Raw genomic sequence first — 20,846 nt, forward strand, 5'->3', positions numbered from 1 at the left:
CGACGGCCCCAGATGTATGCCAGGCCCCAGCGCCTTACAAGCCCTACGAAGTTGGCCGAGATGAACGAGAATCGCCGGTCTGAACCATTTCAACCTTTTGACTCCATCGCGAATGGCCAAGGTCGGATGCGGGCGATGAGCTGGGGTCCTATGTCAGCAGAGCAGGAGGCTTTCTCTTCTTCTCCTTCAGCTTTCGCACAGCCGACTTACTCATATCGTCAGTCCGGATCTTCGTGGCAGCGACGGCCAGAAATGATCAAGCAGGTTCGTGTGCAAAGACCAGGGCCCAACGAAGTCTTCACGAAGCTGCCTGATGAGGTGTTGCGCATGATCCTGGATCATCTGAAGGTGCTTCATCTGGAGGAAAGAAGCACCAGCTGTGCGACATGCTGGATGCGAGATTGCTGCTCGATCACTGTGTGTAATAGGCGGTTGCTCTATGCTGCCAGGGCTGTGCTGTACGACGAGATCCAGCTGGTAGGCCCAGACAGCGCCGTGCAGAGAAAGAAGTACAAGGGCGTCTACTCTACGAGGCTGGTTCTCCTCAGAAGGACCCTCCGGTCGAACCCCAAGATCGCCTCGACGGTCCGTGCCCTCAAGGTGCCAGCTCTTGCGGACGAAGCCCCTCTGGAACCCGAATCCTATCATGACATTGTCGCCTCTGTCGTGATGGCCTGCCCGAACCTCGAACGGCTGCAAGGCTTTTACCCTACCTACAACCATAGCGACAGCAGAATCTTTCAGGCCCTGTCGACTAGGACAAAACTCAAGGAGATGACCTGGGTCGTGGACGCGGAACCAACTGAGCCGGAGGGTCAGCAGCAGGCGCGGCTCTCCAAAATCAAGGGCCGTCCACAATCCAGACATGCCTCATACTCGATGGGATCTGGGCGTCCCTCACATTCTCTCAACTACCTCCCAGTCCAGCTCGCCAACAACTTCGTCCGCCAACATATGGAATGGACCGAATTGTCCCACTTGACGATCCATTGTCTTCCTGGCGCAAACCTCTACACTCCCAACGACCTCCTCGGCGTCATCGTCACCTATTTGCCCTCGCTGCAGTCACTTTACTTATCAGACATTCCTGCTGTTTCTTTCAACGACAGTACCCTGCTGGCTCTGCCCAAGCCTTTGAAGAGACTTGGCCTGGTGCGTTGTGCCGGTGTTACTACTGCCGGTCTGACCACGTTTGCAACACACGACTCAGCCAAGGAACTTGAAACCCTGACCTTGATTCATCAAAATGTCGACTCCCTCCCAGCCATTGTCCGGATCTTCTCCAACCTCTCCAACCTCACCACGTTCAGCCTTGTGCAGACCTTAGCGCCCACACCAGACGACGACTTCTTCTGCTTTATGCCCTATGTTGCGTCTCAGTCCCTGAAGATGCTTCACTGGGACATATTCGAGAGCGGGCTGAACACCGCTGATCGGAATGGAGAGGGTGCAGGTACAAGTGGTCCCACCAGGGCCGATGCCCTCCTGGCGCGAAGCATCGCCGCCAACGGCTTTCCCAACCTGCGCTTCCTGCGCACGCCCTGTGACACGGGTGGCCTGTTCCAGGCTCTCTGCCGGCCCAAGGAGCGGGTCGAGCTCCTTGGCGACAGGTTCCGGACCGGTTTGATAAACCAGGCGTCGTCGACGACACCGGGCGGAACGCGACCCTCTCACAGATCTGTCAACAGCTTCAGCAGTAGCAGCAAGGCAATTGACCCCAGCGCTGTGTATGATCTGGACGGGCGTCTGTCCTCCGACACAAAGGATAGCGGCAAGGCGTTTGGTGGTGCTGGGCGCGAGGCCGGCAGCGATCTCCACCAGGCGCGGCTCGCGGCCCAGGCGAGGTTAGAGGCGGCGCGCCGGTTACCGCGGATAGAGGTGAACATTCAGGATGAGGATGGAGTTATTATTGAGTCGTCAGGGTTGGCGGCGTATATCGGCGACGTTACGAGCAGGATCACCTATTTGCTGACGCCGGATCATGGCGGGACAGATGAACGCGGCGGGCTGGTTGGTGTCGCGGAGCTGCTCTCGGACGGCGGAGAGGACCTGTGCAAGAAGGGCGACGTTGCATCGCGGAGCGGTGCGGGATACGGGACGGGCTGTGTCGCGGGCGCTTCTTGTGGTGGTGCTGGGCTGGAGGGAAGAGAGAAGGTGAAGAAGAGCAACAGTAGCAAGAGCATTAAGGATGGCAGCGCGGGCGAGGCGACCAAGGTTATTGATGGCTGTACGGGCCGATGGAACTCGTATAACTGTGACAGGTCCGCGTCGGCTAAATCTAGCGAGGACGCATGGTGGCATACGGAGAGAGGGCGTTGGAAGAATCCGTCGCAACTCTCTTGATCGATGGAGGGCTGCCTTGGGCGTATAGGATCTCGAAGGAGGACGGCCATGCTTCTTGGAAGGTGGGCAAGGCTGGCATGACGGTCAGTCAGAGTGGTTGAAGGTGGGCAAGCAGGTCATGCATTTGCATACATACCGTACAGACAGCATATTACAGTGGAGTTTTGGGGCAGAATAGTTTGAGTTTCAGCGATAGTAATCGATAATGTTTCCCTTCATTTTCAGGGCGAGGATCGTACATCTTCAAAGTCCTGCTCTCGGGTCCAGCATATGCACCAAGGAGGCTGCATAGAATCAGGGACGAGAAAGACCGTTTGCAAGCCGTGGCTGGCTGGTTTCATTGTTGGCGTCCCCTGTTACGAGTCTGGAGAGAGGTGGTATGAGGTATGGGCATTTCTCGATTACATGCCCAAAGTGTTGATGAGGCATTGATTCTGTAGAAGTAGGTCTATTCACATCTTCGACGACGTATTTATTCAGTGAAATCAATTGGCCGCTGTTGAGGTTCACACCGTCAAGCAGCGCAGCGGGTGTACGTACCTTTGCAGGCAGCTGGCAGGTTGGTGGTACCTTCTCACAGTACCAGTACCAGCTGAGCTAAGCTAAGCCGGCTATCCCTGTCAGCGCCATTGCTTGCCAGCCGGAACCCAACACAAGGCAGCAGAAGCTTGTGTAAGCTCGCTGCTGGGCAGTGGACCTGTTTGAGCTCTGGGCCCTGCGTCAACGTCAACACACTGCAGCACAAACGACCACTGCCACGCGCAAACGCCAACTCCAACACTACTCATTCTCCTTGATCAGAAAAGGCCATCCTGCTCTTGCTGTTCCTTCTCGGATAGTCCTTCTTGACCATTTATCCCACCTAACAGCTGATACAGGAGGAGCTTTACTTGGCCAGCCCTACGTACCACTCCTCCGCCGCCGCTGCTCCCTCCCACATCTCAATCCCCGAAGCCAACCAGACCCCCTACCAACAAACATGTCTGACCCAGAGAGGAACGACGCCATCACGCGCTACACCGAGTCGCTGCTGGAATCGCGGAACTGGGAGGTCAAGCTCAAGAATCTGCGGCTGGAGATCAAGGACCTTGAGAAGGAGTTCAACCAGACAGAGGAGAACATCAAGGCATTACAAAGTGTCGGCCAGATCATCGGCGAGGTCCTCAAGCAGCTCGATGACGAGAGATGTATGCTGCCGCCCTCTTTTTTCCTTAATCCCCCCTTTCCGTCTTTCCGTCGTGTGTGGCGATATTGCCTACTGACACCACCCGGCACAGTTATCGTCAAGGCATCCTCCGGTCCTCGATATGTCGTCGGCTGCCGCTCCAAGGTCGACAAGGCGAAGCTGAAGCAAGGAACCCGTGTCGCCCTCGACATGACAACCCTCACAATTATGCGCATGCTCCCCCGGGAGGTCGACCCCCTCGTCTACAACATGTCTCTGGAGGATCCTGGCCAGGTCAGCTTCGCCGGTATTGGTGGTCTGAATGACCAGATCAGAGAGCTGCGTGAGGTTATCGAGCTGCCACTCAAGAACCCAGAACTCTTCCTGCGGGTCGGCATCAAGCCACCAAAAGGCGTGTTGCTATACGGACCCCCAGGAACAGGCAAGACCCTGCTGGCGCGTGCTGTGGCGAGTAGTCTGGAGACCAATTTCTTGAAAGGTATGTGTGTCCTGAAAGCTTAAAGTCCTGCACTTAGGCTCAACCGACGATGGCGCATCCTAACATGATACGTGCCGTATAGTTGTCTCCTCTGCCATCGTCGACAAGTACATAGGAGAGTCTGCCCGTCTCATTCGCGAGATGTTCGGGTACGCCAAGGAGCACGAGCCTTGCATCATCTTCATGGACGAGATCGATGCCATCGGTGGCCGAAGGTTCTCCGAGGGTACATCCGCAGACCGAGAGATCCAGAGAACACTCATGGAGCTGCTGAACCAGCTGGACGGTTTCGACTACCTCGGAAAGACCAAAATCATCATGGCCACGAACCGACCTGATACCCTGGACCCCGCGCTGCTGCGTGCCGGACGTCTGGACCGCAAGATCGAAATCCCCTTGCCCAATGAGGTTGGCCGCCTTGAGGTTCTCAAGATTCACGCTGCCAGTGTGGTCACCGAGGGCGACATCGACTTCGAGAGCGTGGTCAAGATGAGTGATGGCCTCAACGGTGCAGATCTTCGCAACGTCGTTACAGAGGCCGGCTTGTTTGCGATCAAAGACTACCGGGAGGCAGTGAACCAGGACGACTTCAACAAGGCTGTGCGCAAGGTGGCTGAGGCAAAGAAGTTAGAAGGAAAGCTCGAGTACAAGGAGATTTGATGCAGAAAATGAGAAGAGGTAGCAGAATTCCTGCGCCGAGTACAAGCCGCATTGTATAGCTAGTGAGTGGATTGTGATACTTTACCGTCGCATAGACAGCCGGAAGACGTTGACAGGGGAACGTCCTGGTAATTTACACGCTGTTCAACCTTGATCTCACATATTCCTTCAATCAATTGTCTTGAAGACTAGCAACCTTGACGAAAATGCTGGGTTGGGCTAGCGATATCGTCGCTTGAAATGATTCCATAATAAAGGAACTGCGGCGAGAACTTCAACCAAAGTGGGCAGCGGGTCTGAGACGGTTCAGATAGCGTTTTTGGAACAAAGCTACAACCATTGATACAGAGATACGTCACATTGCAGAGCACGACAGAATATGCGATGAACAGCAACGGTTCATTGTCTGTATGCCATCAACAGCTACAAAGCATACTTGGGTTCGTAACATTCAGCTCTTGCTGTAGTAAGAACCTCCGCTACGAGTGAGAATTCAAGCGCCTGGACAGCATCATTTACTTGCCTGTCACCTCTCGGAGTACTTTTTTAAATAGCTTTTGGGGTTATTCTGAGGTTTTATCTAGGATGTGTCATGAAGCATGCAGTAGCAAAGGCCGTCCTAATTTATCAGAAACAAACACCTCTTCTCAGCAGAAACTCTGAAAACGTCCCTGCTGCTCAAAGCACTGCAGAAACCCGTCGGCATTCTCCAGGGCCGCGTCTTCCAGTGAGTCAAAGTCAGTCATCAAGGGGTTCTACAGATTACAGATTCCTTGCTAGAATATACTGAGTTTGAAAAGACACAGTCTGGGAGGTGACAAAAAAGAAAAGAAAAAAAAAAGGAACAAGAAAAGAGACTGGAAACTCACCAAGACTGAACTGCGTGTCCTCGTAGATGGACCCTACCTCGCCGTCATAGTAGGCTAGGCAGTTGCAGGTGACGATCGCGGGATCATGAAGGACCTCTTGTTTGCAGGTGGTGCAGTTGGTTCCAAAGTTACCACTATGTTTATTAAAACCCAGGTCAGAGCACACACACACACACACACACACCAACACAGTGATAGCAAATGGAACATGAGAGTGATGAGAGCGGCGAGAGAGAAATTTTTCAAAAAAATGGAAAAGGGAGGGAGGAGTTCTTACAACGCCTCGGCCACGATCGTCGCGGTGTTGGTCTGGCTCCCGATGACCCAGCCGTAGCACAAATCGAGGTCGATGATGGAGCACGACCACTCGCGCAGGCCGGAGCAGTTGGCGGTAAACCAGACGTGGGCGCCGGCGTCGTTGCTGGTCAGCTTCAGGCTCTTGCAGGAGTCGCTGATGCTGGCTAGAGCGGGGATGGCGAGGAGGAAGCCAGTGTAGCCTGCGATGACGGTGAGTTTCATTGTCAAGTATGGGTTCAGAGCTTTTGGTATGGCGTGGCTGGTGTTGTTCTTTGGGAAGATAAGAGTGCGTAATGTTTGTAATTAGATGTTAGAAACGGCCGGAAAACAAGGCAGAAAAGATACAGTGAGACTGAGAAAATGTCTGGCGAGTACTCAAGGTCTAAAGCAAAGACCTGGTCTTGGTGATAGACGCTACGTTGTCAGAACTGTTCTTGCAGCTCAAGAATAAATTGAGCCTCTGAGTAATTGAGCGAATGAGATAATTCATGTGGTGTTTCTTACGTCCTCGCTGGACCTTCCCTTGATGTCTCTCGGCCCAGTGAGCTCCCCAACTACATATATGTTCCATTCTTAATATCGTCAGACTCTCACTTTTCTCTCCGACCTTGTGTTTGTCTGACGAGAGCAACTTACCCTTGACTCCCCACAAGTCTCTCACATCTTTTCATCTTCGAGGATGTGGCGGTGATCTGACAGATCCGAGGACGGCAATGTATGATATGACTGGCCATTTACTTACAACCACGCATCCCGTGCCTGCGTTGTCATTTTGCGTGTCTTGTCAACCTTGGGCTCAAACACCAATAGGATGGTCAAGAAAGGGGACGTTTTTGTCCGAATAGTCTCTCAAAGCAAAGGTGGTCAAATAATACTCCTATCTCGAGAAGTACCACGAATGCCATATTGGCGCCTTGAACGTGCGGCTTGCATCCGACCCTCCCCGAGGAACAGATATTGGACCACCCATATGCCAATTTCCCCCACTCTCCTTGGGTACTCCCTAGACTCTTGAAGTGTCATATGAACTTCTTTACGAAGAACACCCTGACTTGCACGCATTTTCAAGCTGAGAAGGCACCGTGGGCACCCTGTGGCGCCTTGAAGGGTGTTCGCTCGTAGCCGAGGAAGGATGATTGCACAATGATCTATTCCGACTTCTACTTAAGACTCCTCAAGCTGACCATGGGGTCTGGCCTTAAAATGTCGAAGAAGCCATCTGGAGTGGCCCGGCTATGATCGTCGAAGAAGGGAAAACCCCATCAAGTATGCAGTGATTAGTGTGCATACTACTGGGCATAGGCATGCTGTAGCAGGATGGCACGGGTGGCAGGCTGCTCCCACGGGTCGGGGCGCTGTTAAGCTAGGCGCTAGTGAAGTTAAGTGCCGGCACACACCACCAACGCGGCGTTCTGGGTGATAGCCACATGAGCTGAAGAAGGCTCTGGCCTCCTTCTGGCCTGGCACGCTCACCTGCAAGAAAGATTGCGATGGCGTCGGCCCAGCTCCACTGGTGGCAGGACTCTTGTCAGCCGTCTCTGCTGGCGGCGTCGAGCAGAGCAGCACTGTGGAGCGGATGCGAGAGCGATGGTAGGACCATACGCGGGTGGATAACAATGGGCGCACCTGGACTGCAGGCTGGACGGTGAAAATGGGTACCGCGATGTCCTGAACAAGACGAGCGTGGGTCCTGCAGAAGGTTCTAAGTCCGCGCCCAGATGAGTCCAGCCGCTGCTGAAAGAATACTACTACACGAAAAAGAAAGACGGCGTCGGTAAGCTGTTCGAACCCATTGAATCCGCAGCGCTGGATTGATGGTACAGTATTTTCCCTTTTTGGATCTCAGTTGGGTGTGTCTTGGCGAAGACACTAACCAGTCGGGCCGAGGAAGACAGATCTTCAGAGGTTTTTGCTGCGAGACGATATCGTGGCTCTGCCGTTGACAGTGTTTGGCATCAAGCCGCATCGTGTCCAACCAATTTGGCTTCCGACAAGGCTTGCGAGACGAGGATTGAAGACTTGATGCGAGCCAATTTGCCCAATCTGGTCCCCTCTTAATTCTCTGACAGTGTGATGAGATCTGTGTTAGCGGTAGCAAGGCAAGAAAGAAAGAAAGAAAGATAGGAACAGAAAATAAAACGGAAAAGAAAGCGAAAAAAGGAAGACTAGAAAGAAAGAAAAATAACGAGATGGGCGGTAAAGAAGGAAAGGGGGGGGGGGGAGTGTGATTTCGCATACAGGTTAGGTGAATGGTTGGCGGTTCAACTCCCACCACCTCCGGCCGGTCCTGTTCCAGAAGCCTTCCAGCGCAACATCAATTTGCAGCCATCTTTATTGCAGTCGGTCGCTCCCGGCCACACCAGCTCAGATGAATCGTCCCGCTCAAAAATGAAATTTGCACCGTTGCTTGGCTAACCAATTGAGGGCACAACTTTGAGCATCCAGCCTCCTCTCTATCTTGTCTAGAATGACACGATGCTGCGGCACGAGGGCTCCTACAGGACGGGAGGTGGTAAGCGCAGACTCGCGAGATGGCGACTACGGATTCAAAAAGGAGGAAGCTAGGAGATAGACTGATGGATGGTGGCGCGGTAGATACGAAGGATTGTCCCGACAGGCCGGAATTCCGAGGCTTGGAGGACGTGCTCGGGAGTGGCGCCGTATACGAGGGTGTCATCATTTAACGCAGGAAATCCATACGACGCTTGCAAAGAACCGAGCTGTTGGTTGGCCCAGCGGAGGTGTAGGAAAGAGAGGGGAGGGAGATCGGGGAGGGAGATCGGGGGGGGGGGGGGTGAATACGAGAGCTTGGCAGGGGGGCTTTTGCACCTGAGGAATATTCTGTACTAAACGAGCTCGTACGGGATGCACAGATCTGAATGTCCTAGAATATCTTTCTGTGCGGTGTGGGAGTGTGGATGTTTACCTAAGTTGAAGAAAAAAAATCAATAAAAGAATGCCGTACTAAGGTTTCCCAGCCACAGCCGTACAGACCCTAATGGCAGTAGAAAGGCCCAAAACCTTTTCGGGACATTTTTGAGTCCCAGGCATCCCTGAGCAACCATCATGAGACCATGGTTGATTTTAAGGACAGCAGCGGAGACGAGAAGAAGAAAAAACGAAGGAAGAAAAAGATTCCGATACTAAATCTGTGGAACAAGCCCTTAGTCGGCCCCAAAGCTGGAGGGACAACGTGGGGTTCTATTCTTAGGCCCGCTAAAGTTAAACCTCACTAGCAGGACCCTGCAACTAGCATAAACATAGCGGCAGGAACCCAGTGGATTTTCCTCCTCGGTTGGCTGAGCAGCCCGAGTTCCACCCCACCACCATCCACACCTCCCCCCCCCCTCTTCCTCAGCACCTGCATTTTGCCTCAAGTTGACAGCCGCGTCTCACAGCCTCACACCCTCCCCCAATTTTAATACTTACCAGGCAATGATGAGCACCATGCGAAGTAATGACAGTTGGAAAAATGGACCAGAAGTGTACTAGTAGTAAAAGTAATTCTCAGACCTTTCGTCACTTCCTTCTATTTGAGACCCCCCTGGGAAGGAGAACGAAAGGGTTGCATCAAGCGATGCCGTGTGTCCTTGAATTCAAGGCTGCCTTGGTCCAGACCAGAGCAGACCAGAAGAGAAAAAAAGACATTGGCTCGGAATGGCTACTCTTTGTCGGAAAACATGGAGGGGCCAGCAGTATGCCCCTGCATGCTGGATGCTGTACATTGTATTGCAGCAAGGTGTGGTTTCCTTCGGAAGAAAAAGCCATGCTTATGTCGTCATTGTGGGAGCAGAGAACAAAGGGGGAAGCAGGATGGGATGGCATCTATCCAGGGTCAAGACAGATCCAACCTTGATTTAGCAGAACATGATACAGCACAGTACCGCGCCCCCATAGCAAAAGACTGTGGTACTTAGTAACCTGCCATGATCCCAGATGCTCGTTTAAGCTTTTTCTTCTATCATGGGTGTCTATTCTACCGAAGCATATTCGAGATGTCTTGTCTCAATGCAAGTCGGTGAGGGTGTGAGTTGTGAGGCAGCAAGCAGCTGTCAACTACCTCAAAATTGAGTGGGCATCCTCCACCTTCCTTTCTTACCATTCCTGTAAGAATCAGTGAGAATACTATTATACAGAACTGGCAATTGTCTACATTAGACCTGCATCCGGTTCTTTTGAATCATCATGTGTACTATTGTACCTTCCAGGACAAAGAAAGGGGGGCTCTCAGGACAGGGTGTAGAATGCTGGGGTATAGACTGCCATCAAGGCTGACAACTGTCATGCAGCTTACATATAACATCAACAACAATAAAAAAGAACACCTTGCCAATCAAATAAGGATGCATCTGGCAATTGTCTCGAGCTCACTGTCTTCATAATGCCAGTCTGCCTTCCCTTTTCTACCACACAGAAGTGGGTTCAAACAAAGAGAAGAAAGAAAGTTGAGGATGGCATTGATGTTCGCAGCACAAGCACAAGCACTAGTGAACAAAATCTTTGTGTTAAGCTGTCATAGCTAAAATGCCAGGCTGCTGCTAACAACAGTCCACCATCCACACCCCCACCCCCAGCAGGCAGCCCCTGTCACACAAGCCTCTCTGAGCACACTAGACAGCGCTGACTTGGCTCTGACCTGGCTCTCACCTGGTCTCCACCTATCAGCGGCCCTGTCCCACTCAGGCTGGATCTGTAGATCCCCCCCATGTCCCCTGAGCTTAGGCTGGGGCCCCTGGCAACAACGGTCAGGTCTGATGCTGTGTTTCGCTGATGAAAGAAGCTGAGCTGTAGGTAGTATACGCAGTGCCAGTGCCATGCATAGCGTGGCGCATGTGGTAGACCAAGAAAGAGGCCCAATTGTCAGCCCCATACATGCTCTGGCCAGTTGAGTACTAAAAGAACAGCTCAACCCGCCCCCTTCCCCTGGAACTATTAAGCAAGCTGTCCGTCTCTTGCTCCTCCTACCTTGTCCAGCTGTCTTCTTGCTTCTCATCATTCATACCTTCCCAACCTCTCGTCGACTTCCACCTTCCCTCCTGCCTGGCTTGCCCACTTACTCAGGCCAGACCATAGCTCGATCTGCTCCGCGTCCACCCTTGATACCCCTCCACCGCAATTGTACAACGACACAACAGCCAAGGAGAAAAACAGCCCAGCCACCACGTCCACACCGCTTCGACCTTGTTTGGCACACAACACAGAGCACAGGAGTAATACCGCCTGACCTTGACAATGTGGTACGTATAACCAAGAGGCTTAGGCTACTTTTCTCTTCGGCGAAGAAATCAGTTTCGGCAAGGCACAGCATTACAAGACACAGCACACGGGGCGGAAGAGAGAAAGACAGAGGCCGAACAGACGTGTACCAAGAGATTCAGCTGGCACAGCTGAGCCTTGAGTGCTGGGTTCTTTTCACAACCTCAATTCCTATTTCCTGACCAGCTGTGAGGGGGATGGGCACATCTAGGAAGACCTGGGGCAAGCAGCCACAGTCAGAGGGCAACCTCTACAGCTTGTGAAATAGGAGGATCTTTTGACATTCCCCTCCAGAACAATATGGGAGGTACAGAAGCTGACAATCTCTCTCTATTATAGTGGCATCTTCGGTTATGTCAACTACCTGGTGGAGAAGGACAGGAAGTTCATTATTGACACTCTGACCAATGGTAAGCCAGACCTGAACCCCCTGATCCCACCCTTCCATCAGCGCTGCAGAAGAACACATTGGGATGCGATCCTTGGAGTTGTAGTGTTGGCAGTGTTCGACCGGCTCAGCTGGCTGTGCCTCTTGTTGAGATGACACAGCTAGGCATGTCTGACACCCCGGCCCCTCCATCCCGTTCCTGAGCCTCCTCTGGGCCCGTCTGTCTTACCCCCCTCCCTGGCATCTGACCGTGCCTGCGGGAACAGAACCGTCAATTCCAATTTTGGGCACCGCGCACGCACAATTTGAGACTGACCTAATCCCGTTTTCTCCCTGCAGGACTCGCCCGTCTAGAGTACCGAGGTTACGACTCGGCCGGTTTCGCCGTTGATGGAGACAAGAAGAACGAGGTCTTTGCCTTCAAGGAGGTCGGCAAGGTCGCCAAGCTGAAGCAGCTCGTCAACGAGGCCAAGCTCGACGAGACGAAGGTCTTCGACTCACACGCCGGTATTGCCCACACCCGATGGGCTACCCACGGCCCTCCCTCCCGCCTGAACTGCCACCCTCACCGGTAAGCCTGCCCAGAAGAAGGAAGAGAATAAAGACAAAAAAGAACACACCAATATTCCGGAAAGAGTTGTGTTGCGAGGATCTTGGAGGATTGCGAGGGAAGAAACATGTGCTGACTGGGCCCCTCCCCCCCTCTTTCTAGCTCCGACCCCAACTGGGAGTTCGCAGTCGTCCACAACGGAATTATCACAAACTACAAGGAGCTTAAGACTCTCCTCCAGGCCAAGGGCTACAAGTTCGAGACGGAGACAGACACAGAGTGCATTGCCAAGCTCGCAAAGTACCTCTACGATCAGCACCCCAACCTCGACTTCGTCGACCTGGCCAAGGCCGTCATCTCGGAGCTCGAGGGCGCCTATGGTCTCCTGATCAAGTCCGTCCACTACCCCCACGAGATCGTGGCTGCCCGCAAGGGCTCGCCCCTCGTCATCGGTGTCAAGACCCAGAAGCGCATGAAGGTCGACTTCGTCGACGTCGAGTACGCCGATGAGCACGGTGGTGCCCTCTCCGCAGAGGCCGCCGCCCAGAATGTCGCCATCAAGAAGGCCACCGCTAGCAAGGGCTCCGATGGCCTCCTGGCCCCCGGCCTGCTGGGCGCCCCTGACAAGTCCCTCCTCCACCGCTCCCAGTCCCGTGCCTTCATGACCGACGATGGCATGCCCATGCCTACCGAGTTCTTCCTCTCCTCGGACCCTTCCGCTATTATCGAGCACACCAAGAAGGTTATGTACCTGGAGGACGACGATATTGCCCATATCCACGAGGGCTCCCTCAACATCCACCGCCTGAAGAAGGCCGACGGCAGCAGCAATGTCCGCACCATCCAGACCATTGAGCTTGAGCTTCAGGAGATCATGAAGGGCAAATTCGACCACTTCATGCAGAAGGAAATCTTTGAGCAGCCCGAGTCCGTCGTCAACACCATGCGTGGCCGTCTGGATGTCGAGAACAAGACCGTCACCCTCGGTGGTCTCCGCTCCTACATCAGCACCATCCGCCGGTGCAGGCGCATCATCTTCATTGCCTGCGGCACTTCATACCACAGCTGTATGGCGGTCCGTGGTGTGTTCGAGGAGCTGGCAGAGATCCCCATTGCCGTGGAGCTTGCCTCCGACTTCCTGGACCGACAGGCCCCCGTCTTCCGTGACGACACCTGTGTGTTCGTCTCCCAGTCTGGCGAGACGGCTGATTCCCTGATGGCCCTGCGGTACTGCCTGGAGCGCGGAGCCCTGACGGTTGGTATCGTGAACGTAGTCGGCAGCTCTATCAGTCTGCTGACCCACTGCGGTGTGCACATCAACGCCGGTCCCGAGATCGGTGTCGCCTCCACCAAGGCATACACCTCGCAGTTCATCGCTATGGTCATGTTCGCGCTGAGCCTCAGCGAGGACCGCGCTAGCAAGCAGCAGCGGCGTATCGAGATCATGGAAGGTCTGGGCAAGATCAGCGAGCAGATCGCCGCGGTCCTGACTCAGGATGCTGCCATCAAGGACCTCTGCACCAAGGTGTTCAAGGACCAGAAGTCTCTGCTCCTGCTGGGACGTGGATCCCAGTTCAGCACGGCCCTCGAGGGCGCCCTCAAGATCAAGGAGATTAGTTACCTCCATTGCGAGGCCGTCATGTCGGGCGAGCTCAAGCACGGTGTTCTGGCGCTGGTCGACGAGAACCTGCCCATCATCATGATCCTGACGCGCGACAACATCTTCACCAAGAGCTTGAACGCTTACCAGCAAGGTATGGCCCCTATTTCTTGGATTGTTTGAGCCCTCTCTGTTCCAAACACTAACATCATCACAGTCGTGTCCCGTGGAGGCAAGCCCATCGTCATCTGCAACCCTGGTGACGCCGAGTTCCAGAGCAGCCAGGCTCAGACCATCGAGATCCCCAAGACGGTCGACGTGCTGCAGGGTCTCCTGAACGTCATTCCTCTCCAGCTCATTGCCTACTGGCTCGCCGTCATGGAGGGCCTCAATGTCGACTTCCCTCGTAACCTTGCCAAGTCTGTCACTGTCGAGTAAAGCTCAGCGACGGCGCAGGGACATCAAACAATTGTAATGTTTGCCAGTGGCTGGATTCGTATTGCATGTATTAGATGAGATTGCAAGGTTTGTGTGTCTTTTGGGATCTATGAATAGGGCCAGTGCTTTCTACATGAGGATGAAGGGACCGGTCGGCAGAGGAGTACCAAGCTCGGTCCAGCGGAGTTGGTATTGCGGACCACAAGCCACACACCACGCACACAGAGGAGACTAGCGAAGTGCGATTATGGTGCGCACTGTAGACGTGATGACGATCAATAAAACAAAACTAAGATGAATAATGAAAACTTCACCATGTGGTTCCCTTTCCTTGCTCACCTGTGTTATTTGGGCACGTTCCTGCATACGAACCTTCACACGTGAAGGTTCGGGCCCATCCTAGTGTCTTCTAGAGGTTGCTTAGTACATAGAATAATGGGCATCCTGGGTCACGCATGGAAGATGCGGCAAACATGGTGGTCTAGAAATCTGAATGGATTTGCTCGTCATCTAATGGTACAATTCTAAATGAAACCGTTGCGTCGTCCCGTTGTATGCTCAGAGTGGCTGCAGGAGAGCGTGAGGGGGGAAGACCTGTTCATGGAGCGGAGCAAAAAGCGCTGGGGACGAGGTCCACAGGTAGCCACTGCTCGAACAGATATAGGTCCATAGGAACTAACCCAGATGGACTGCTCTCTCTCAACGTATCTCCTGCACTGTCGGGTGCAGCTACAGCTGCAGGTGCCGTTCTTGCATCTGCCCAAACCACGCTCTAGCCAATTTCATACTGCTGTGACCCCGATTAGACGGTCTGTGTGCCATAGCCCTTGATCCTGTCCGCAAAGGCCCAGCTCTGGTTCTCCAGCTTCTCATCAAAGCTCACATCGACGCCCTCCTTGGTCACCACGGCCAGCGAGTATCCGTCCCAGCTCCTCGCGTCACGGTAGTACAGGACCTTCATGCACTCCCTGACCACCTCGACCGCCTGCTCCTTGGTCAACTTTGCAGCGTCCTCCTCAGTGGCCGCGTACTTGCGCATGATGGGTTGGGCCAGCATGGACCCGAAGCCGGTGGCCAAGCTGGGAGAGCTGAAGACGGTGCCGCGCAGGTCGGCGGCGGCTAGGAAGGGCTTATGCTCGTCGTCGAAGCCGGCGACGAGCAGCTGGTTCCAGAGGGGGTTGAACTTGTTGCGGCGGGCGTACAGCAGCTTGGCGAGATACTTGTGCAGATTGGCGGCGCTCAGGCCGCCCCGGCTGGCGGCCTTCTTGTCCTCGTCGGTCTCGATCTCGCCCGCAGCCTGGGCGGCGCTGAAGTTGCCCTCGTAAGCCTCGTCAATCTCGAGCTCGTTCAGGTGCCGGTCTAGGTACTGCATGTCCGAGACGTCGCCCGAGAAGCCAACGGCGGAGGTGCCCGCAAATGCACGCACGCGCTTGACGTCGTTGAAGCGGGCGAGGGAGCCGTACGAGGCCAGGTTGTCGGCGGCCAGGACGACGCCGTCACGGAACTTGAGGCCCAACACGGAGGTTCCCGTCACCGCGGGAGACTGGGTGGCAGTCTTGGGACCGTGGGAGGTGAGGTAGGAGTGGTCGTAGGCGCCGTAGACGTCGTCGCGGGGCCGGCCCCAGGCTTGTGGGCGGTGATCCATCTTGTCGAGAGGGTCTGTGTGGAAGGGTCGGGAGGAAGGTCTAAATGGATGGGTACGAGGTAGGATGACACCTCGTCGCGGGTGTTTCTTCTGTTGGCGGGAAGAAATGGGAGGATTGTTTGGTAGATGTGTGGTGGACGAGGACGGGCTCTGTCTGTCCCTGTTTAGGAACGACGTCAGTCAGCTTGCATTGTACCATGTTTGAGATCCTGGCAGTGATTTACAAGTCAAGGAAAGGAAGTGGCCGTACTATGATGGAGAAATATCTCAGGGATGATGAGGCAGAAACGATATGAAGACGATGAACGTGGTGCTGGTGGTCGTCAGGGGAATGAGCCGTGGTTGTTGGGAGGGATGATGCCTTTGGTGGCTGCTGATGGACGCTGGCGCTGAAGCTCCAACAGCTGTCGCGTCCGGTGCTGCCTCCCAGCTCAGCAGCCTTGGCGCACTGGCCAACACACTAACACCGAGCTGTACTAACAGCAGCCTACAGCTCGCTCTTGCTTTGTTGAGATCCGCAAACGCTTATGTAATCTATCTCACGACTCGTCAACTCGGTCGTCGCTCTAGACTTGTCCCTTTCTATCAAAACTCCAGCTGACGTTGTTGTGGGAACAAAGAGATCTCTTCAGCAAAATCGTGGATAAACATTCCGTTCTTCCTTTTTATTTATTTTGGTCGTCTTAACGACTCAGTTGAATTCGTAACCACAGGTATGGCACCGCTGGTTGGATATGACAGCAGTGACGACGACGACGAAGTCCAGGACAGGGAGACTTTAGAACTGGAACAGGTATGTCGACTAACACTTCATTGTTGTAATTCATTTCTGGTCTAACGTGCTCGCAGACGACTCAAATTTCCCCAGGCGACCAAGATGAGGACCCGTCTCGGGCCGTAGATGAGTCGAGGGATGCTCAGGCCAAGACGTCCTCTCCAGCATCACAACCGCAGCCACCAGCAGCTGGGCCGCCGTCTGGGTCTTTACCTGGACCCTTAGCAGCAGGGGCCGCAGCTGCTATAGGACCAAGTCTCCCCCCAATAGATGACATGGAAGGACCAGCCTACCTGGAGGAGATGGATGACGGGCCAGAAAATGACCAAGGAGAACAGCCTGCCCCGCAATCACCTTACACAACCAATCGCGGTTTGATTCACAACCTCACCTTACCGACGGTGCCTAATCTAGATATTCCGCCTTCACCACCAGGCTCTCCTTCCGCAGCTTCAGCACAGGCAGCGCTGACCACCAAGTTGGACAAATTCCTCGAGCTCAAGCGTAAAAAAGGAACACATTTCAACGCCAAGATAGCCGACTCTCATGCCCTGAAGAACCCGCCCTTGATGGATAAGCTGCTTGGTTTCGTCGGCGTGGGGACTAGCTTCGAGGACAGTGCGGCTCATGGCACAGAGCAGTACGCCACGACTCTGCCCAAGGAGCTATGGGACCCAGCCTGCTTCCCAGAGTGGGCCTACCGAGGCCAGCTGAGAAAGGCCCAAGAGAGAGTACAGAAGGAGAGGGGCAGGGCGAGGGGGGAGGCGATGCAGTTTGTCCCTGCGAATCCCTAGGACGCATTCTTGCAGATAAAAGTTCTGCGCCTTGCTATGCCTGGTGGACGCACTTGAGAGGGAAACCTTCCATCCTTTGCATACCGCCGTCAACGCAAATGCGTCACTCCGTGCCCTGGAAGGTGCATGACAAGTCACCCATATAAAGGCAAATCATCTTCCACGACTGTGGAGCAGGCAACCCCGGAGGAAATGATGGGAGTGTTAAGACCTAGCACTGTGGACAGCCTCGTGGAAGACCTGCTCCCAACGTCCTGGCGGCCACGGCATGCCAAGAGTCTGGACTCAGTGACAATTCGCCTCTCATCCATTCTTCCACCATCCATCACTCCCTCCAGACCTCCCTCTGGCTGAAGACCCCAGCCGGTGCAGTATCTGCCTTAAATAAAAATGTTGGCTGGCGTAAGTCTATCTCATATCACGCCAAGGCTTGCCTTGTGTCCCGTGTGCGGCATTGAATACAGCGCTGGCGGGAGCGGGAGCAGAGGCGGGAGCGGGAGCATGGAAAGACAATTTCACCGATCCCTCCTCCGCACCACTTTACGAAGGCATGTCATCCAGCGCGAGTTGTACAGGCTCGAGGTCGGACTCACATGCAATTATTCTCCAGTGATGCGATATGGGCAACAAAGTCAACGGACGGAAACTCCCGGTGGCTCTCGAGCCGAGGCACAAAGCATTCGGAATACTCGGGGACACCGACCACATCATACCACGTCTATCATGGGAAAAATTTGCTCTGGCAAATATGGGGACTGTTACGATATTCTTACCAACAGCGGCGGCTTATCAACGAATACTCTAATCAATCGGAGCTCGACCGGCTGCAACATACGAGTATCACATGCCAAATGAGCACGGCGAATGAACATGATCTTCTCTACACGACTATAAAATATATTTCTCAAGTCCCACCACCCAGTTTTGCCGCCGTTCGGCGGCCTTCAGTTGTACATTTCCCCATCAATATAAACCTTCGGTAGGACACACTCGAACTCGCCCTGCAGACGCCTGCAGTTCCAAATGGGCTCCCCAAAACGCAAGCGCGTGTCTTTTCTTGTCATTAAATATCATGGTCGCACCCTCTCATTCTAAGCGAATGACACACGGCAGGTTGCCAGACCAGCCATTACCTTCTTCCAAGTGCAGACTATTTCCTTGCTTGTTCACGAAATGGCGTTTCCCAACGTCTTCTACCAAGCGAAGTCCTACGAGGACAGCACGAGATCCGCCTCCATGCCCCTCTTTGTAGTGGTATTAGAGCAGGTGATGGTAAGCCCAAGCGCCTCGAGATCCGCTCCAACATCAATCGATACACTCTCATTGGTGCTGCCAAGACTTTCGGCATAGTAACTCAGGTACTGGCCATGGTTGCTGACGTTCAGACCCTGCAGCTGGAAGGGCAGGATACCATCCTCGCAATATGGTCTCGTCTGAATGTCTGTCAATACGGGTGACTGGCTGATGTTGCCGCGCATGGAGAACGTGTTATTCCCCGGGTAGAGGATCATATTGTCGATATACGAAGTGCCGACGTTCGCCCCGAGGAGGTAATTGATGAAAGAGGTATTGCCCTGTATACAGTCAAGAGTGGGTCAGCAGGCTGAATGCTTGGAGAGCCAAGGGCCAGACAAGGTACAAGACAAGGGTAAGAATGCTTACGATTTCGAAGGTGACGAGTGAACGGTTGGGGATGATCACAGTTCCGTGGAAGTTATCACCCAGCGCATCGGCTGTCAAGCTGACAGTCGAGTTCGGCACCGTGGTTCCGTTGAAATTCGACAGGCCCGGCATGGACACTGTCTTCTTGAAGCTGACGGGGTACTTCTTGCTGATGCCTGAGACTTGAACAGTCGTGTCGCCTGCGACGGTCACGTTCACTGTCGCGTTGACCAGGAGCCACTCATTGAACACAGTAAAGGCGTTCATGTCCAAGATCTGAGTGAACTGCGTAACGTTCACCGCAGTCTTTGACGCAGATGTCGTCTGCGGGAACGAGATGCGGGCGAAGGGGGTCTGAGGGGCCCAGTCTTCCAGGTACATGTCGCCCTCGAAGGCGGCGATGACTGCGTGGATCGAGTCGTCTGCCTCGACGGTGCTGTTGATGGACATGGTGAAATTTGTGCTCTGCGTCTGCGTTACAGAGATGCCCTGGATGCTGAGCTTGGCACCGTTGATGCGACTTTGCGCTATCTTGGGGACGGCGACGAAGATTCTGTGGTGCGTGTGCGTGTCAGCAAGCGAGGTACTCCACGATGCAGAGGGCAACCTGTCTGGGAATCGCCCACCCCAGAACACCACGAGTGCAAAAACGAAAAGAACAACACTTACATCAAACACACGACCAACACGGTAATGCAGATGAAGATCAACAAATGCACCCACCAAAACCTCTTACAGTGCCTTGAAAGCTTCTGCTTCTTTGTCACTGGGTATGCAGCACCGGCCTCGGCACCGTTGGTGGTTAGGGGCCCATTGCCCTCCACATAATCCACATTGGACTCCTTGTCCGACATGTTGAGATATGAAGCAGAACCTGGTACTTTCGCACTTGGAGATAGTCGCTTCTTCTGTGAGTCCCTACTGTACCGGTTGGAAAACAGCTCCCGGGGGGACGACGGTGCAACCGCGCTGGAGGATGGCAACGAACTATTGCGCTGGGGTTGTTTACGCAGGAGAGCGGACTGCCGCACTGGGTTCAGTCCTGACGACGGCCTGGCGAGTTTGGTGTCGTCTGAAGGTAATTCCTCCTCGACGAAAGCTGAGCCGTCGGCTTTGAGCAGGGCTGGTCGTCCTGCTGCTAGTCGCCGTGGCTGTGGGTCACTGTAGGCGGGCGGTGGTGTCTCGCAGCCTGGGCCAATCCACCTGGTCCTCGGATCGAGAAAGCTCTCTTGTTCAGCGGCAGGGGGCCTGTTGATTTTATCTGTCGTCCGTACCAATCCTGTCCCCGGTCCCTTTTCCGCCTGCGCAGGTGACGATTCTGGGCGAGGCTGCGGCGTGTGTTGGTGTATAGGAGATGTTGGTGTCGTGTGTCTATTAGATCTGGGAGTTGAAGAGGAGACTGAATAGTAGTCTTTCATGCCCAGGGCAATGGTTGTCTTGGATGTGGGGTGGGGGAGGGGGGGGGATTGGGAGGTTTAAAAAAATCAGGAGCTATTTCCTCTCTGGTGGACCGAGCACTCTATCGACAACCTTGGAGTGCGGGTCCTCCAATCTATCAACCTCGTCAAACCAGAGCTGCGATCTTTACAATTCCAAGGCTGTGAGACCCATGGGCTAGTACGAGTGATGAAGTGGACGCTTAGACGGACGAAGATGACGGATTCGTCCTGGTAGGGTGGATAGGAAGGCAAAAGACGGTTTCCTCACCGAGACACGGGACAGCATTGTGTGCTGGGTCCGAGGTCATTTGTAGTTTCAGGGATACCCAGCCATTTACTGTGCACTTACGTTTTGACTTGTGTTTCTCTGCGCATCACATGTCATTTTGTAGTCTGCTTTTTTCTCCTTTCCCGCGGGAAAAAAGAAAGTGCATGCATTGGAGAGACAGAGAAGCTCATCCTCTAG

General features: G+C 54.0%; 7 protein-coding genes across 7 annotated transcripts; 4 read left to right on the plus strand and 3 right to left on the minus strand.

Annotated features, from left to right (window-relative positions):
- Positions 1-252: 252 nt before the first annotated feature.
- On the plus strand, positions 253-2,343 carry M406DRAFT_249805 (uncharacterized protein; the record flags this gene model as incomplete). Its single annotated transcript, XM_040916639.1, has 3 exons — positions 253-1,725; positions 1,801-2,051; positions 2,196-2,343. The coding sequence occupies 3 exons, from the start codon at positions 253-255 to the stop codon at positions 2,341-2,343; spliced, it is 1,872 nt and encodes a 623-aa protein (XP_040780294.1).
- Positions 2,344-3,322: 979 nt separating this feature from the next.
- On the plus strand, positions 3,323-4,820 carry M406DRAFT_287470 (26S proteasome subunit P45; the record flags this gene model as incomplete). The annotated part of the gene is made up of 3 exons (XM_040918739.1): positions 3,323-3,530; positions 3,621-4,007; positions 4,090-4,820. 3 exons carry the CDS (start codon positions 3,323-3,325, stop codon positions 4,665-4,667), a joined length of 1,173 nt encoding a protein of 390 aa, XP_040780295.1. The 3' UTR covers positions 4,668-4,820.
- A 494-nt stretch (positions 4,821-5,314) lies between these two features.
- M406DRAFT_327715 (uncharacterized protein) lies at positions 5,315-6,055 on the minus strand (the record flags this gene model as incomplete). The annotated part of the gene is made up of 3 exons (XM_040920246.1): positions 5,315-5,388; positions 5,537-5,670; positions 5,814-6,055. The coding sequence occupies 3 exons, from the start codon at positions 6,053-6,055 to the stop codon at positions 5,315-5,317; spliced, it is 450 nt and encodes a 149-aa protein (XP_040780296.1).
- Positions 6,056-10,782: 4,727 nt separating this feature from the next.
- Positions 10,783-14,383, plus strand: M406DRAFT_355260 (SIS domain-containing protein). Its single transcript, XM_040923124.1, has 6 exons — positions 10,783-11,070; positions 11,429-11,499; positions 11,817-12,048; positions 12,190-12,675; positions 13,219-13,781; positions 13,845-14,383. Exons 1-6 carry the CDS (start codon positions 11,066-11,068, stop codon positions 14,063-14,065), a joined length of 1,578 nt encoding a protein of 525 aa, XP_040780297.1. The 5' UTR covers positions 10,783-11,065; the 3' UTR covers positions 14,066-14,383.
- Positions 14,384-14,548: 165 nt separating this feature from the next.
- On the minus strand, positions 14,549-16,042 carry M406DRAFT_273962 (proteasome endopeptidase complex, beta subunit). Its single transcript, XM_040918202.1, has 2 exons — positions 15,961-16,042; positions 14,549-15,870 (listed from the first exon to the last, which is right to left on the minus strand). The coding sequence occupies exon 2, from the start codon at positions 15,708-15,710 to the stop codon at positions 14,868-14,870; it is 843 nt and encodes a 280-aa protein (XP_040780298.1). The 5' UTR covers positions 15,711-15,870; positions 15,961-16,042; the 3' UTR covers positions 14,549-14,867.
- A 280-nt stretch (positions 16,043-16,322) lies between these two features.
- On the plus strand, positions 16,323-17,361 carry M406DRAFT_355262 (uncharacterized protein). The gene is made up of 3 exons (XM_040923125.1): positions 16,323-16,503; positions 16,560-16,659; positions 16,721-17,361. Exon 3 carries the CDS (start codon positions 16,761-16,763, stop codon positions 17,277-17,279), a length of 519 nt encoding a protein of 172 aa, XP_040780299.1. The 5' UTR covers positions 16,323-16,503; positions 16,560-16,659; positions 16,721-16,760; the 3' UTR covers positions 17,280-17,361.
- An 801-nt stretch (positions 17,362-18,162) lies between these two features.
- M406DRAFT_321256 (uncharacterized protein) lies at positions 18,163-20,514 on the minus strand. The gene is made up of 3 exons (XM_040919488.1): positions 19,611-20,514; positions 18,942-19,494; positions 18,163-18,853 (listed from the first exon to the last, which is right to left on the minus strand). The coding sequence occupies exons 1-3, from the start codon at positions 19,793-19,795 to the stop codon at positions 18,488-18,490; spliced, it is 1,104 nt and encodes a 367-aa protein (XP_040780300.1). The 5' UTR covers positions 19,796-20,514; the 3' UTR covers positions 18,163-18,487.
- Between the last annotated feature and the right edge of the window lie 332 nt (positions 20,515-20,846).

Source organism: Cryphonectria parasitica (assembly GCF_011745365.1).
Source record: "Cryphonectria parasitica EP155 unplaced genomic scaffold M406scaffold_2, whole genome shotgun sequence".
Lineage (NCBI taxonomy): Eukaryota > Fungi > Ascomycota > Sordariomycetes > Diaporthales > Cryphonectriaceae > Cryphonectria > Cryphonectria parasitica.